General features: G+C 39.3%; 1 protein-coding gene and 1 long non-coding RNA gene across 2 annotated transcripts in view; one reads left to right on the plus strand and one right to left on the minus strand.

Moving 5' to 3' along the window:
• Window positions 1-1,152: 1,152 nt before the first annotated feature.
• Window positions 1,153-16,010, plus strand: part of Ccdc34 (coiled-coil domain containing 34) — a 35,234-nt gene continuing 20,376 nt past the window's right edge. The window contains exons 1-2 of the mRNA NM_001395602.1: window positions 1,153-1,572; window positions 5,109-5,244. Coding sequence (NP_001382531.1) covers window positions 1,226-1,572; window positions 5,109-5,244 — 483 coding nt within the window. The 5' untranslated portion in view covers window positions 1,153-1,225. The remainder of the gene's footprint in view (window positions 1,573-5,108; window positions 5,245-16,010) is intronic.
• Window positions 5,448-16,010, minus strand: part of LOC120101621 (uncharacterized) — a 41,034-nt gene continuing 30,471 nt past the window's right edge. Inside the window, exon 4 of the long non-coding RNA XR_005502324.2 lies at window positions 5,448-6,550. This is a non-coding gene — a long non-coding RNA (uncharacterized LOC120101621). The remainder of the gene's footprint in view (window positions 6,551-16,010) is intronic.

The raw sequence follows: 16,010 nt of genomic DNA on the forward strand, positions 1-16,010 counted from the left end.
TTGTTTCTCAAGCTTCCATCTCTGTGAAGGTGTAAGATAGTCCAGTGTCTCTGGGTTACTGACACAAAGGGTGTTTTCTGACAAAAGACTTTAACCAGATGTACCAATACTGAATAACTGGAGTAAGTTATTAGTGCTATGGCACTAATCCCACTAAATCGCCTTTCTTAGTCCGTCGAACAGTTTTCTTCCAATACCATTGTTCTTACTGTAAAATTGAACAAAATAGGCCAGCATGTCATTTATAGTCACTGTAACCTTTGTCTCACTTTTGGTTGCCAATATCTCTACCACATCTAACTTCGCTATGAAAATTCTACAGACAAAAGCTCCATCCGATTTTATCTTTGATCATTAAAGTTTTGTGTTGTGTCAGTCATTGTCATTTTTCACTTGTGATGTTTCTTACACTAATGTGCATTAGGAACTAGACAAGCTGTGTTTACAAATGCATGCAGTTTTGTGAGCATGAATATGCAGCCCTCTTGCAATATCTGCCATCTTTTCCTTGTGGGCTTCAGCTAGATCCTCTGGTCCTTAAAGGAGAGTGTCTCCAGGTCCTAGAAAAATGTTTATTGCATCACAGTTTGAACTTTCATTACAAAAAGAACGATGGATCATAAGGCTGGTTCGTGATCTGCTGCTCTAGTATGGACATGCTGGAGTGTGGACACAAATGCTTTGAAAGGCCAGAAAGTTAACACAGCCTAACAAAACTGATTATATTGACAGATGCTGCCCATATATTGAGAGACTGCGCCCAGAGTATTCTTGGCTCAGATAAAGTTCTCGTCCCTACACTGCAGCCTGATGTAAAAAACAAAACAGAACAAATGAACGAAAAAAATCAATCACGAGTGTTAGGGGTGTTTGTTTGTTTGTTTTGTTTTTTGATGATCCTGACCTTTTCTTTTTAAAGGATCAGCTTTAGTGACACCCATACATGTCGTATACCAAATGGCCTTCAACACCTCAGTAAACAGTACCCTGGAGAGCATCAGGACAACTTGGGAAGACGCGGAGCTGACGCTGTCAGTCCGGAGCCTTCCAGTCCTACCTGGAAGCCAAGCTTTGCAAGCCGGGACAAAGCCCCTTGCGGTGTACAAGCGTCGCTATGACAACAAGGCCTAGTGCTGGCGCTGATTGGCCGGAGGGTGCGCGCGCGGAGACTGCTGGGAGAACGCGACGCCGGCCCTGCTCGGGCCGTTTGAACTTGGCGGGCCTGATGCAGGCGGCGGGTCCTTGGCGGGCCGCCTCTCCCGTTCCTTGCACCCGCTACCTCGCCCGCTGCAAGCCCGGCTTCCGGCCCTCCTCAAGCTTTGTCGTCGACCTCATAGTGGATTCTCAGGGCCCAGGGCTGGAGGATGTGGCGTTGACCGAGTGCTTGTTGCCGCCGTCTCTGAGCTGCAGCAACTCCACCCTGTCCCTGTTGTCTCCCCTTGGCCACCGGAGCTTTCCATTTGGCGAGGACGACAGTGAGGGGGAGGATGAAGAGGCCCTGGACGAAGATGCCTGTGAGTCAGAGGCCAAGGTGGAGAGCTTGGAAGGAATGGAGTTACAGGGCCGCTCCAGGTAAACTCAAGGCCCGGCCCTCACAGCCCTTGTCAAGACTCCTTAGAGATGAGATTCAGAAGGCTTTGTTGCCCACCCCCGGCCTTATAACTTCCTGTTTTTCAGCGCAAAGGCTGTGTAGCACCTGCATCCTGGGATGCTGGGCAAATTCTTACCAATGGTCATTGATTTCCCATGATTTTTGCAGTCTCAGTTTCCATAGAAACTTACAGTCGCAAGCACACAAAATTTGCTACCAGGATTCCTTAAAATCCCCAAAAACCACGTTATCGACTCCACAGCTCTTTTTCATAAACTTAGCACCAAAATGTATAGCTAGTGCTGGGTAGTAGTAAGTAGGTAAAGAGCTGAGTATGGTGCCTGTAATGTTGGTACTCTGCAGAGACAGGTTAACTGACCTGAGTAAGAACATTTAATGGAATAGTGAGTGTTCAAGGGGGTTAATAACACCATCTTAATGTTTATTTACATTGATTCATTCAACAAACATTTACTATTTTGCCACATATTAGTGTAGCTAGAGGGGACCATAAACAAGGTATACAAGAACTAGAAAGCCCAAATCACTTCATAAATAACAAAACTGTATTAGAATACAGATAGAAAGTCTACTTGGGCAGGAGAGAGCTCATTGCTTAAGGGGGCTAACTGCTCTTGCACCAACCCAGGTTGATTTCCAAGCACCCTCATTATCAGGTGGTTCACAACCACCAGTAACTCTAGTTCCAGGAAATCTGACTCTCTCTGTCTCGTACTGGCATCTGAATGCCTGCACTTGTTGCACATAATAAACTCACACACAGTGCATACGTACTCATAAATAAAAATAAATCTTTTAAAAGGGTCTGCCTCAAAGGCATACAGCTAGTTACAAGCAGCCCAGGGCTTCGAACTCAGGTACCTCTTTCGTGCTTTTACGTACTCATTACTGTGGAAACTGGAACAAAAGGCCTGCCCCTGTAGGAATCCTTCTAAGACAGCTTTGTTCTAGGATATATTCCTTGTGGCATCTTCAGGAAGCATTTGCAAGGTTCTGATTGTCAAGCCGTGTCAGGCATAGTACAGGAGAGTTAGGAAATTGCTGCCAGCAAGGCTGTGCTTTTTATTTAATTAGTAAGATAGTCCCCACTCAGTCTAAGGCATTCATATAAAGAATTAGTCAAATATAAAGTCACTCACATGGAAGGACAACTTTGTAAGGGTGAGAAGTGAAAGTTTACAGCAGTGAGGGTGGAAGTCACAAAGGACAAGTGAGTAAGCCACTCTTCCAGACTGCTAATAGCAACAAGAAATAGGCTTCCCCTGATTTTCCTAGTAGAATTGTCAATTAGAATTTTAGGAGTCTTTTCACAAGGACAGTGCGGATTTAACATTTTAAAAATAAATTTGCAGGCTGTGGTGAATACCTTCTAATTAATATTCAGAAGAACCAAGCAGTGTGTCATAGTTTAACAACACTGTGAATAAAGCCGTCAGAATACATGTCAGCTACTGAGACTTGTGTTAGCTTCCAGGAGCCAAAGAAACTAGCCATTAGAGAGCCAGCTAGGGAGGAACTAGGCCTATTTGGGTCTCAGTCAAAGCCTAAATGAGCCGATAGGACCTACTTTTTAGTCTGCTTTCACACTTTAGTCCTTACTTAAAGGACTAGGTAAGACTACATCTAAAAAAAAATGATAAAGATTTATCATGTTTCGTGGATACAGGAAAGGAATTTCACTTTTAGGGCAAAGCTAGAGACAGCACAGAGGCATGACACATTCATCTACCTGCAGTTCAGCAAAGCAGAAATAAGTCTGATCAGTTTGCTGAAGAAGGAGCCCACTCAGGAGTCTGGGTTTTATGCTGAAGGTAAAAGCCTCATGGAAGAATGTTTGCAGTGATGCAAGGATTCAGCTAAGGGGTGAACCTGGACACAGCTGTTAGAGTGGTTCGAAAGAAAGGGAAAAGACCATTTATTGTAAGGTTGGAGAAGAGAATGGCTTGAACAAAACAGAAGACTAGAGATTTGTTACCACAAGTGTCCATGTATATGTAGGATGTAGAGCTAAAAATGGAAGTTTCTGGTTTTGGTGACTGGGTAGGTGTGGGTACTCTTCACTAAGGATTGGAAGAGAAGTGAACTTTTATTGGGAGGCTGGGATAAGTGCACAAATGATTGGATTTATTTTGTACTAACTTTATTAGCTGGATAATTGGGAAAAAGTCTGGAATCCAAGATAGAGGTCTGAGCTATATTACTGATGTGGGACTAAGAAGATGTAATGAGACTTGATACAGGACAAGATAAAGTCATTCTGCAAGACTGAGAAAGAAGGAACTGTATAAATAATATATATCAGCAGTGTCTCTTTCCTTCCAGAATACAGATTCTATAAGGGTGTGAATAAATGAATAATAACAGGAAAATGAGTAAACTTAATCTATGAAGTAGAGAAAATTACATAACAGAGTTGATGAGGCCATTGTTTGCTAGGAGGAACACTAAAAACACAAGGAACTACGGTCTATAATAAACTAGATTTTAGGAGTGAGGGGGATGCATCTGGAAGAATGCTAAGATAAATATTGGATTTAATCATCAGCACCACAATTTTTTTGTTTGTTTTTAAAGGAGGCTGTAGAGATGGCTCAGTAGTTAAGAAGACACACTGATGTTATAGAGAACATGATTTGAGTACCCAGAGTCCACAACTGATGTTCACAACTTGCTTATAACCCAGTTTCAGGACATGTAACTAGCACACTCTTCTGGCCTCTGTTGGCACTGTACTCATGTACAAACATGTACATACAGACACACATTCTGTTTTGGACCCTGATTAGTCTCTTCCATGGAATCTGGCCATTAAGCTTTCTCTAAGTCTTGTGAGCATTATGCATTACCCAGGATGCTCTGCTCTTAGATTTAAGACACATGGTAGGAATGGAGACTGACAGGAGACCGATAGCCTGAAGAGTTGTAGATTCACTAAGACACTGGCAAAGGCAATCAACTGTCAATTTCAAGCATGAAAAATTAGAGAAAACAAAGAAAAAAAGCCATAGTAATAGACAAGTATTATTTCTTTTAAACTTTTAATTTTAAAACAATTTCAAGCTTAGAAAAATTTGAAAGAGAACTTAACAAATATCTGTTTCCTCCTTTAACCAGAATCCCTGGTTGTTAACATATTTTTGTTTTGTATTTGCTCTGTATGTATACACATTGTTTTCTCCAAAATACTGTTAAGGATGGGAGAAGGTCTGGTTAGGATTACATGTAGTAATTAGCTGTCCAAGTAGGATTTTTAGGAATAATTTAAAAAAAAAATCAGCAATGCTGAAACTGAGGCCGATAGATTGGTTTGGGACATTCCCACGGGTTCTTAAGTAGTATGGTTTTAGAAGTAAGTGCAGGTGGATGGCTAGCCAGAGTCAAATGGACTTGTAAAAGTGAAACTGTTTGGACTACATTTTTGCTTTCATTGCACAGCTTCGTGTTTCTGAGTGGGAAGAGTTCTCTGTAGTAAGTTTTCCCCTTCTCTTTCTTGTAGCTGTGAAGTTGAGTCCCAGGACAAACAAGAAGAGAAGCAAGTGCTGTTACAGGAAAGCAGTCTGACACCATGGGAGATGTGGTTTGTTGGCAAAGAAAAGGAAGAGCGTGGCCGGCTACAACAGAAAGTTCTGGAGGTAAACTGAACAATGATCTCTTCACTGAATCCTGAGCTCGTAGATCCACCTGTCTCTGCTTCCTCAGTGCTGGAATCAAGGTTGTGCACAACCACGAACATAGGAATCTTCATATCCAAACATAGCTAGAGAATATTAAAGGGTGCTCTTATTTCGAAGAAAATAGAATCAAGCTCTTCTCTAACCTGCATTTTTTCCTGTTAGATATTAATATATTTCCATATCCTTAAAACATTTTTTTTTGTTCTGAGAATTGAACATGAAGGCAAGTGCTCTCACCTTTGTGTTACACTCCTAATCCTAATTAAATACTTTTTAATAACATCATTTTAAAGTGACTGCCTGATTATATATAGGATGTATTAAATATGTATCAAAATGTGTTTACTGTGTAGAGATTTTATTTTCATCTGTTTGTAACCATGTTAACAGTAAAATCATAGAGACTAAAGCCTTTATAGTATTAGAACAAGTTTTCCTTATCAGTTTTAAAACTATTTTTGTGTTGAATTTCTTGCTAGATAGAAAGTAACAAGTCAGGAGACATGGCATAACTCAAATGGTTGTAGGTACCATTCCATTCAGTAGTTTGTTATTACACACTACGCTGTTTTCTAGAATGTAAATCAATTCCTGGAAAAGCACACTGTGAGGGAAGCCCTTCCTTATTAACAGGACTTTAAAAAGACCTTGTGGTTGGTATTAGGAAGGCTTAGTAAGAGCCCCAGTTACAGCCTTTTCACCTTACAGCCTCCTCACTTGCTGGTTGGCATTGCTAAGTTATTTAAACTTTTGTACTTTAACTTCTCCATCTATACAAGACAGTTGAAATTGTACACGTCACTGGATTTTTATAAAGACTAAGTGAAACGAAGCATGAAAATGACTGGTTTTGGTTTTATTGGTATTATTTGTATCATTGCCATCATGATCTTCTTAATGCTTTTTTATTTATTTTGCATATTAACTTGTATTTTGAGATCCAAACAAGAGTCTCATCCTATCTTATTAGCCTAGCCACCGCTCACCCTGCCCCCAGTACTGGGAATCAAATCTAGGACCGTCTACATGCTAGACAAACAATCTGCTACTGACCTATACCCATAGGTTCAATATATTAAAAATACTTGTTCCCGGCTGGAGATATAGCTTAATTGGTAGAATGCTTACCTAGCATTCATGAAGCCCAGGGATCCTTTTCCAGAATGGCATAAATCAGAGAGGTGTGATGGCACATGCCTGTTTCCCAACTGCATTTCCAGTATCTGGGAGGTAGAGTTTGAAGGATCAGAAGTTCAAGGTCATCCTGGGGGAGTTAAAATAAAAGAAATCAATAGAAATACTTGTCCATAGTAACAAGTGTGTTCTTTTTATTATACAGAAAATGAATATGTGTATACATATATCTAAAATGTCGCAGTTTTGTGCAATAGCTGGTACTGTATTTTGGTTTTATTTGTTTTTAGCCCATTGAATTGATATTAGATTCACAGTTTTGTTTTGTGGTAAACACTGGGGTGTTCATGGCTTTGTCTGGACCCTCACTACAAGTCACTTACTAAGACAAAGGAGTTACTTCAAATCATTTTTACTTGGTATATAAAGAAGGTTCATAATTAGAGTAAGCCTGGTCTGTGGAGTCATATAGAACAAAGCTGAATTTTAATGTGGAGAGCTGCTTATATTCTTTTGGCCCTGATTTCTTCATCCACAAGCCAGACCTTAGCAGCAGAGTAGTTAATAGCATGCATTTGAGCCATACTTTCTATTTTCAAAACTTAAGACTGAGTATGTTCTTCCGTTCTTTGATGAAAGGGAGAGCACACCGTTGGGTTATGGCTGAGGGTAGAAAATGCTCAGTACAAGTTAGATATTATTCAGTATGAAAGCCGATAATTACTATGAAAAGCTGTTTCGAGAACAAATTATAATAATATAAAATCCATGCCACAATAATTAAACATACAGAAGGCTATAATTATTTGTAAGGGTTAAATCCTTTTCATGTTTTAGATTACTTAGCATTTTTGTGCTGCCTTATTACTCTGACATGACTAAGGTATTTTTGTCTGAGTGGTTTTTTGGTTTTTTTTTTTTTTTTTTTTTTTGGTTGTTTGAGACAGGTTTTCTTTGTGTAGTTTTGGCTGTCCTAGAACTTTCCTTGTAGACCAGCCCTTCCTTGAACAAATAGAGATCCACCTGCTTCTGACTCCCAGGGGCGGGGATTCAAGGTGTGTGTCACATTTGCCCAGATTTTGTTTGACTGCTATGTAAGCTTATTCTGAGTTGTAATCAGTAGATTTTTCATGCCTTTCATTTTGTTTTATTTCCTGCTTTCCTTACTTACTGCATTGCCTCTTTGATTTTATAATCTATATCATAAGAAGCACAGATTTTTTTTTTTTCCGGAACTGAGGACTGAACCCAGGGCCTTGCACTTGCTAGGCAAGCGCTCTACCACTGAGCTCTACCCAGAAGCACAGATTTTTAAAATGTTTGTTTGTGTGTTTTTCTGTATGAGTGCTCTGTCTTCGTGCACACTGGAAGAGGGCATCAGATCCCATTACAGATGTTTGTGAGCCACCATGTGGTTGCTGGGAATTGAACTCAGAACCTCTGAAAGGCGAATCAGGTGCTCTTAACCACAGAGCCATCTCCTGTCCCCAGATCTTTTTTTCTTAAACTACAGGAAGGAATAGTGTATCTGAGATTCCTACTAAAGCTAAAAAATCAGGAAGACAGAAGTAATTGGTTAAGGTTTCACTTAGTAGAAAAGTTAGGACTGAATTGATTTCCAATATAAATGCCTTTCTTCACAATATCAAGATATATTTTAGAAACAAATGAGTCAGCCTTAATATTTATTTACCTTTTTGACAATTTTGAGTCAGTCTATTTTTTTTTTTCATATCCCAGGATCTTAAAGTTGCTGTGCCATCCCGACTGACCCCAACCTTAATGTTTCTGCTTCAGCCTTCCAAATGTTGAGATTTCACTTGTAGACTACCACAGTTGGCTTAACTATTTATTTATTTAATTATTGCACGTTTGTTATAGAATGATGACCTTTTTAAAAAAATTAATCATTCCATTTGTTTATATCTCATGATATCCCACTTCCCAGTTATCTCCTCCCTCAAAACCCCATCCCATGATGTCCTACTTTCCTACCCCCTTCACCAGCCCCCCTCCCCCTCCCCTTTGCCTGTAGGAGTTCTCCCCCACCCACCCACACTTTCCTACCACATGCCTCCAGCATCTACCTACTCTGGGGCATCAAGCCTCCCAGGAACCAAGGGTCTCCCCTCCTGTTGCTGTCAGGCAAGGCCATTTTCTGCTACATATGTATCTGGAGCCATGGATCCCTCCAGGTACACTCCTTGATTGGTGGTCTAGACTCTGGGAGAACTGGGTGGTCAGGCCAGCCTATGTTATTCTTCCAATGGGTTTTCAATTCTCCTCTGCTCCTCCAGACCTTCCTGTAGCTCCCCAACCAGGTTCCCTGAGCTCAGTCTGATGGTTGGCTCCAAGTATCCACATCTGCATTGGTCACTTGCTGGCTGTACTTCCTCAGTAACTGCTACACCAGGTTCCTGTCAACAAACACCTCTTGACCACAGCAACAGGGTTGGGTTTGCTATCTGCAGACATGATGGATCCCCAGGTGGGGCAGTCCCTGCTTGGTCCTTCCTTCAGTCTCTCTTCCATTTTTTTTGTCCCTGTTTTTCATTTGGAAAGGAACATTTCTGGGTTAAAAATGTTGAGATGGTTGGGTGTCCCCATCCCTTAACTGGGCTCCATGCCTATCTGCTGGAGGAGGTCTCTACAGGATCTATCTCCCCCCTTCTTTGTGCAATTCAACTAAAGTCATCCCCAATGGGTCCTGGAAGTCTCTCAGGTCCCTGGTGTCTGGGACCCTCCGGGGGCTATCCCTAGTTCCTTGTCCTCCCTGCTACATATTTTTGTTCGATTTCCTGGCCCTGTATACCTCTCTCCCATCTCCAGATCCTGAATAGGTTGCCACCCTATTTCCTCCTTTCTTCCTTCCTAGTGCCTTTTCCCTCCACCTCCCACAATGATCCTGTGTCCCCTTCAGTGCAGGACTGCAGCATCCACACTCTGGTCTTCCTTCTCAATATGTTCTGTGGGTTATATTATGAGCATTGTGGGCTTTGGGGCTAATATCCAATTATTAGTGAGTACATACCATGTGTGTTCTTTTGTGGCTGGGTTACCTCACTCAGGATGATATTTTCTAGTTCTATCCATTTGCCTGGAAATTTCATGAAGTCATTGTTTTTAATCTCTGCTTAGTACTCCATTGTGAATATGTACCACATTTTCTGTATCCATTCTTCTGTCGAGGGACATGTGGGTTCTTTCCAGCTTCTGGCTATTATAAAGAAATCTGCTATATGTTGGAACATCTTTTGGGTATATGCTCCAGAGTGGTATAGCTGGTTCCTCAGGTAGAACTGTTTGGAATCTTCTCAGGAACCAACAGACTGATTTCAAGAGTGGTTGTACCAGCTTGCAATCCCACAAGAAATGGAGGAGTGTTCCCCTTTCTTCACATCCTTGCCAGCATCTGCTGTCACCTGAGTTTTGATCTTAGCCATTCTACATTCTAACTGGTATGAAGTGGAATCTCAGGGTTGTTTTGATTTGCATTTCCCTGATGACTAAGGATGTTGAGCATTTCTTTAGGTGCTTTTCAGCCATTCTATATTCCAGAGTTGAGAATTCTTTGTTTAGCTCTGAACCCCATTTTTTAGTAGAGTCATTTGGTTCTCTGGAGTTTAATTTCTTGAGTTCTTTGTATATTTTGATATTAGCCCTCCATTGGCTATAGGATTAGTAAAGATCTTTTCCCAATCTGTGGGTTGACGTTTTGTCCTATTGACAGTGTTCTTTGCCTTACAGAAGCTTTTCAATTTTATGAGGTCCCATTTGTTGATTTTTGATCTTAAAGCGTAAGCCATTGGTATTCTGTTTCCCCTGTGTCCAACTATTTGAGGCTCACCCACACTTTTTTTTTTATTAGATTCAGCGTATCTTGCTTTATGTGAAGGTCCTTGATCCAGTTGGACTTGAGTTTTGTACAGGAAGATAAGAATGGATGAATTTGCATTCTTGTACATGCAGACCTCCAGTTAAACCAGCACCATTTATTGAAAATGCTTTTTTCCACTGGGTGATTTTAGCTCCTTTGTCAAAGATCAAGTAACCATAGGTATGTGGGTTCATTTCTGGGGCTTCAATTTTGTTCCATTGATCTACATGCCTGTCTCTGTACCAATACCATACATTTTTTTTTAATCACTATTGCTCTATAGTGTAGCTTGAGGTCAGGGATGGTGATTTTTCCAGAAGTTCTTTTATTTGAGGGTAGTTTTTGATATCCTGGGTTTTTTGCTTTTCCAAAGGAATCTGCAAATTGCTCTTTCTAATTCTCTGTAGTATAGCTTGAGGTCAGAGATGATGATTTCCCCCAGAAGTTCTTTTCTTCTTGAGAATGATGTTTGATATCCTGAGTCTTTTGTTATTCCAGATAAATTTGATTATTGCTCTTTCTATCTCTGTGAAGAATTGAGTTGGAATTTTGATGGGGATTATGTTGAATCTATGTTGTTTTAGGTAAGATGCCATTTTTACTGTGCTAATCCTGCTGATCCATGAGCATGAGAGATCTTTCCATTTTCTGAGATCTTCTTTGATTTCTTTCTTCAGAGACTTGAAGTTCTTGTCATACAGATCTTTCACGTGCTTGGTTAGAATCATACCAAGGTATTTCAAATTATTTGTGACTATTGTAAGGGGTGTTGTTTCCCTAATTTCTTTTTCACTCTATTTATCCTTTGAGTAGAGGAAGGCTACTGATTTATTTAAGTTAACTTTGTATCCAGCCACTTTGCTGAAGTTGTTTATCAGCTGTACGAGTTATCTCCTGGATTTTTTTTTTTTGGGGGTCACTTATGTATACTATCCTATCATCTGCAAATAGTGATATTTTAGCTTCCTCCTTTCCAATTTGTATACTTTTGATCTCCTTTTATTGCCTAATTGCTCTGGCTAGAACTTCAAGTACTATATTGAATAGGTAGGAAGAGAGTGGGCAGCCTTGTCTTGATTTTAGTGGGATGCTTCAAGTTTCTTTCCATTTAGTTTGATGTTGGTTATTGGTTTGCTGCATATTGCTTTTATTATAATTAGGTATGGACCTTGAATTCCTGATCTCTCCAATACTTTTAACGTGAATGGGTATTGTATTTTGTCAATAGTTTTTTTTTCAGTATCTAATGGGATGATTTTTTTTTCTTTGAGGTTGTTTATGTAGTGAATTCCATTGAAGGATTTCCGTATATTGAACCATCCTTGCGTTACTGGGATGAAGCCTGTTTGATCATGGTGGATGATCATTTTGGTGTGTTCTTGGATTCAGTTTGCAAGAATTTATTGAGTATTTTTACATAGATATTCATAAGGGAAATTGGTCTAAAGTTCTCTTTCTTTGTTGGGGACTTCTTATGTTTAGGTATCAGTGTAACTGTGACTTCATAGAAAAAAACAGGTAGTGTTCCTTCTGTTTCTGTTTTATGTAATAGTTTGAGGAGTATTGGTATTAGATATTCCTTGAAAGTCTGATAGGATTCTGCACTAAAGCCATCTGGCCGTGGGCTTTTTTGGTTGGGAAACTTTCAATGACTGCCTCTATCTTCTTTGGGGTTATGGAACTGTTAGTTTATATGATTTAACTTTAGTACCTAGTATCTGTCTAGAATATCATCCATTTCATTCAGGTCTTCCAGTTTTGTTGAATATAGACTTTTGTAGTAGGGTTGACTTTTTTTTTTTTTTAATTTCCTCAGTTTCTGTTATGTCTCCCTTTTCATTTCTGATTTTGTTAGTTTGGATACTGTTTATGTGCCTTCTGGTTAGTCTGACTAAGGGTTTATCTTGTTGATTTTTCTCAAAAGAACCAGTTCTTGGTTTTGTTGATTTTTTTTTTTATAGTTCTTTTTGTTTCTACTTGGTTGATTTCAGCCCTGAGTTTATTTCATGCAGTCTACTCCTCTTGGGTATATTTGCTTCCTTTTCTTCTAGAGCTTTCAGGTATGCTGTCAAACTACTATTGTATGTTCTTTCCAGGTTTTTTCTTTTCTTTTTTTTGAGACAGGCAGAGCTCTGAGTTTTCCTTTTAGCACTTTTTCTTTGTGTCCTATAACTTTGGACATGTTATGTCCTCATTTTCATTGAATTCTAAATAGTCTTTAATTTCTTTATTTCTTCCCTGTAGACAGTTGTTCAGCTTTCACGTGTATGTGGGCTTTCTGTTGTTTTTGTTGCTATCGAAGACCATCCTTAGTCTTTGGTTCAATAGAGTACATGGGATTAATTCCGTGTTCTTTTATCTGTTGATGTTTGTTTTGTGTCTGAGTGTACGGTCGATTTTTGAGAAGGTACCATGAGATGCTGAGAAGAAGGTATATTCTTTGGTGAAATGTTGTATAGATATCAGTTAAATCCATTTCCTTCATAACTTTTGTCAGTTTCACTGTGTGTCTGTATTTAGTGTCTGTTTCCATGGTAAGTACATTGGTGAGTGTGGGGTGATGTTGAAATTTCCTACTATTATTGTGTGAGGTGCAATATGTGCTTTGAGCTTTAGTAACATTTCTTTACAAATATAGCTGCCCTTGCATTTGGGGCATAGATGTTCAGAATTGTGAGTTCCATCTTGGTGGATTTTTCTTTTCATGAGTATGTAGTGTCCTTCCCCATCTTTTTTGATAACTTTTGGTTGAAAGTCTATTTTATTGGATATTTGAATGACTATTCCAGTTTGTTTCTTGGTCCCATTTGCTTGGAAAAATTTTTTCCCAACCTTTTACTTTGAGGTAATGTCTGTCTTTGACTTGATGGTGTGTTTCCTGAATGCAGCAAAATGCTGGATCCTGTTTATGTATCCAGTCTGTTCACCTATTTTTTTTTTTAAATTAGGAAATTGATTCCATTAATGTTGAGAGATATTAGGGACCAATGATTGTTGCTTCCTGTTACTTTTGTTGTTAGAGGTGGAATTATGTTTCTGTGTTTCTCTTCTTTTGGGTTTGTTGTGAAAAGATTAATTTCTTGCGTTTTCTAGGATGTAGTTTTGCTCCTTGAGTTAGAGCTCTCCTATTATCCTCTGTAAGTCTGTGTTTTAGGTAATACCTTGGTTATTCTGGGAATATCTATGGTAATTGAGAGTTTTGCTGTGTATAGTAGCCTGCTGGACTTGCATTTTTGTTCTCTTAGGCTTTGTATGACATCTTTTCAGGATCTTCTGGCTTTTAGAGTCTGCTGAGAAGTCTGGTGTAATTCTGATAGGTCTGTCTCTATGTTACTTGGCCTTTTTCCCTTACTGCTTTTAATATTTTTTTCTTTGTTCTGTGCATTTGGTGTTTCAATTACTATGTGAGAAGAGAAATTTCTTTTCTAGTTCCATTTGTTTGGTGTTCTGTAGGCTTCTTATATGTTTATGTGCATTTCTTTCTTTATGTTAGGAAAGTTTTCCTCTATAATTTTGTTAAAGATATTTGCTGGCTCTTTGAGTTGGGAGTCTTCACTAACTTATTACTCTCAAGTTCAGTCTTTTAATTATGTTCCGGATTTCTTGAATGTTTTGAGATAAGAGCTTTTTGCTTTTTGTGTTTTCCTTGACTGTTGTGTTGATGTCCTGTATTCTGTCTTCTGCCACTGAGATTTTCTCTTCTATCTCTTGTATTCTGTTGATGATGCTTGCATCTCTGATTCCTGTTCTCTTTCCTAGGTTTTCCATTTCTGTGGCTGTCTCCCTTTGAGTTTTCTTTAGTGATTCTATTTCCATTTTTAGATCCTGGATGGTTTTGTTCAATTCCTTCACCTGTTTGATTGTGTTCTCCTGTATGTTTTAAGGGATTTATGCGTTTCCTTTTTAAGGGCTTTTCCTTGTTTACTTGTGTTCTTCTATATTTCTTTCAGGGAGTTATTTATGTCCTTAAAATCCTCTATCATCTTCATGAAATAGAGTTTAGATTTGAATTTTGCTTTATAGGTGTGTTGGGGTAGCTAGGACTTCCTGTGGTGGGAGAACTGGGTTCTGATGTTGCCAAGTCAAATTGGTTTCTGTTGCTTTTATTCCCGTGCTTGCCTCTTGCCGTCTGGTTATCTCTGGTGTTATCTGACCTCCCTGTCTCTGACTGGAGCCTGTCCTTCCTGTGAGCCCGTGATCCTGTGATCAGAATACCTGGGGAGTCAAGCTACAACTGGGGTGTGGGCTGTGTGGGTTCGAGTCCAGTGCTGGGGTTCTGGTCCTCGGCATAGGTAGAAACCAGAAGATGCCCAGGAGTGATGACTTTGTTGTGAGATTTTTGTTCAAGTGTATAATGTACTCTAACCATATCTATCCCACTACCCATTCTCCTCTTCCTCCTCTCACTAGTACTCTTTTCTCAAATCTCTGACATTTTGCTTTCTTTTAAATTTTAACAAAAAACTTAATGTGGTAAGTTGGATCATCAAAAAGATTAGCCTTATTGTTGATTCCATCAACAAAAATTCATTTCAGATGTTTTTGTTTGAGTTATAATTAAGTCATTAAAACTACTCATTTACAAAATTTAAATGTTATTTTTTAACATAGATATTATAAAACCCAGTACATTGGACTTCACAAGTCATTTGTGTTTTATTTAGTTTGAGTAGTTCTTTAGCTACCTGCCCAGATTCTCTGTGATGTCTGTGCAGGTTTATTTCTATGATTGCCGTGTGGGCACTGGACTCCATGGAGCTCTGTTAGAGGAGGCTGTGCTCCACCTGATATGGATGGTACTAGTCACTGAACTTGGGTTCTCTGCAAGAACATGCTTTTAACAACTGAGCCATCTCTCTAGCCTCATTCTCTCTGTCATCTTTAGGTCTAATAATTAACTTTACGTGTGAATATAATGTGTTCAAAATTGTAAAGTACCTTTTTTTCAAAAATCCAGGTGATTTTTCATTCTTTTTCTTCACCACATTAACTTTGGTCATTTAATTAATTAGTCTTTAATAAAGCAATTGGATGGGATATAGAATATTCAAAGCTATTTTGTTTCATTTTAAATGTTACCTTCAGTGGCTAAAACTTCTTTGCATGTAGTTAGACTATGTTGCAGTAAAATAAAAATAAGTTTTTCTTTTTATCCCACACCAGTGCAGGAACCGTGTAGCCTCATGACATCTATTAGATATTTTCATCTCAGTCAGCAAAGTGTCTCACCCGCTATGCTCCATATCACATTGCCAATGGCTCTGAGCCCAGCAACAATCTCTCTACATCTAGCTCCCAAGGCGGGTTGCCACCATGCCACACATACACATCCCAATTCCATGGTGGCCCAGTGTGTCCAGTCACCACACACTCTCTTGAACTCAATTAAATCGCCACACGAAAGAACATACAATACAATAACCTCTGAACCAATTGATAATATATAATTGCCCACCTAGACATAAAAAAGCCCTGTACACATCCATCCCTTAAGAATATTCATAACAACATGTAAATGTGCTGAGAGGAATCTTAACATCAGCCTCCTTGTTCTCTCAGCTTTTCCTCTCCAGTTTCCTCCTCTCTAAAACTTTTCTCCCTCCCATCTTTCCTTCTCATCTAATGACAGGCCTTGTTCTATCTTGTACCTGCCTTCACCTACATAATAACATCATCCTACAACAATATATTGAAATACACATACATGCTGATT

Source organism: Rattus norvegicus, chromosome 3, assembly GCF_036323735.1.
Source record: "Rattus norvegicus strain BN/NHsdMcwi chromosome 3, GRCr8, whole genome shotgun sequence".
NCBI classification, from domain to species: Eukaryota; Metazoa; Chordata; class Mammalia; order Rodentia; family Muridae; genus Rattus; species Rattus norvegicus.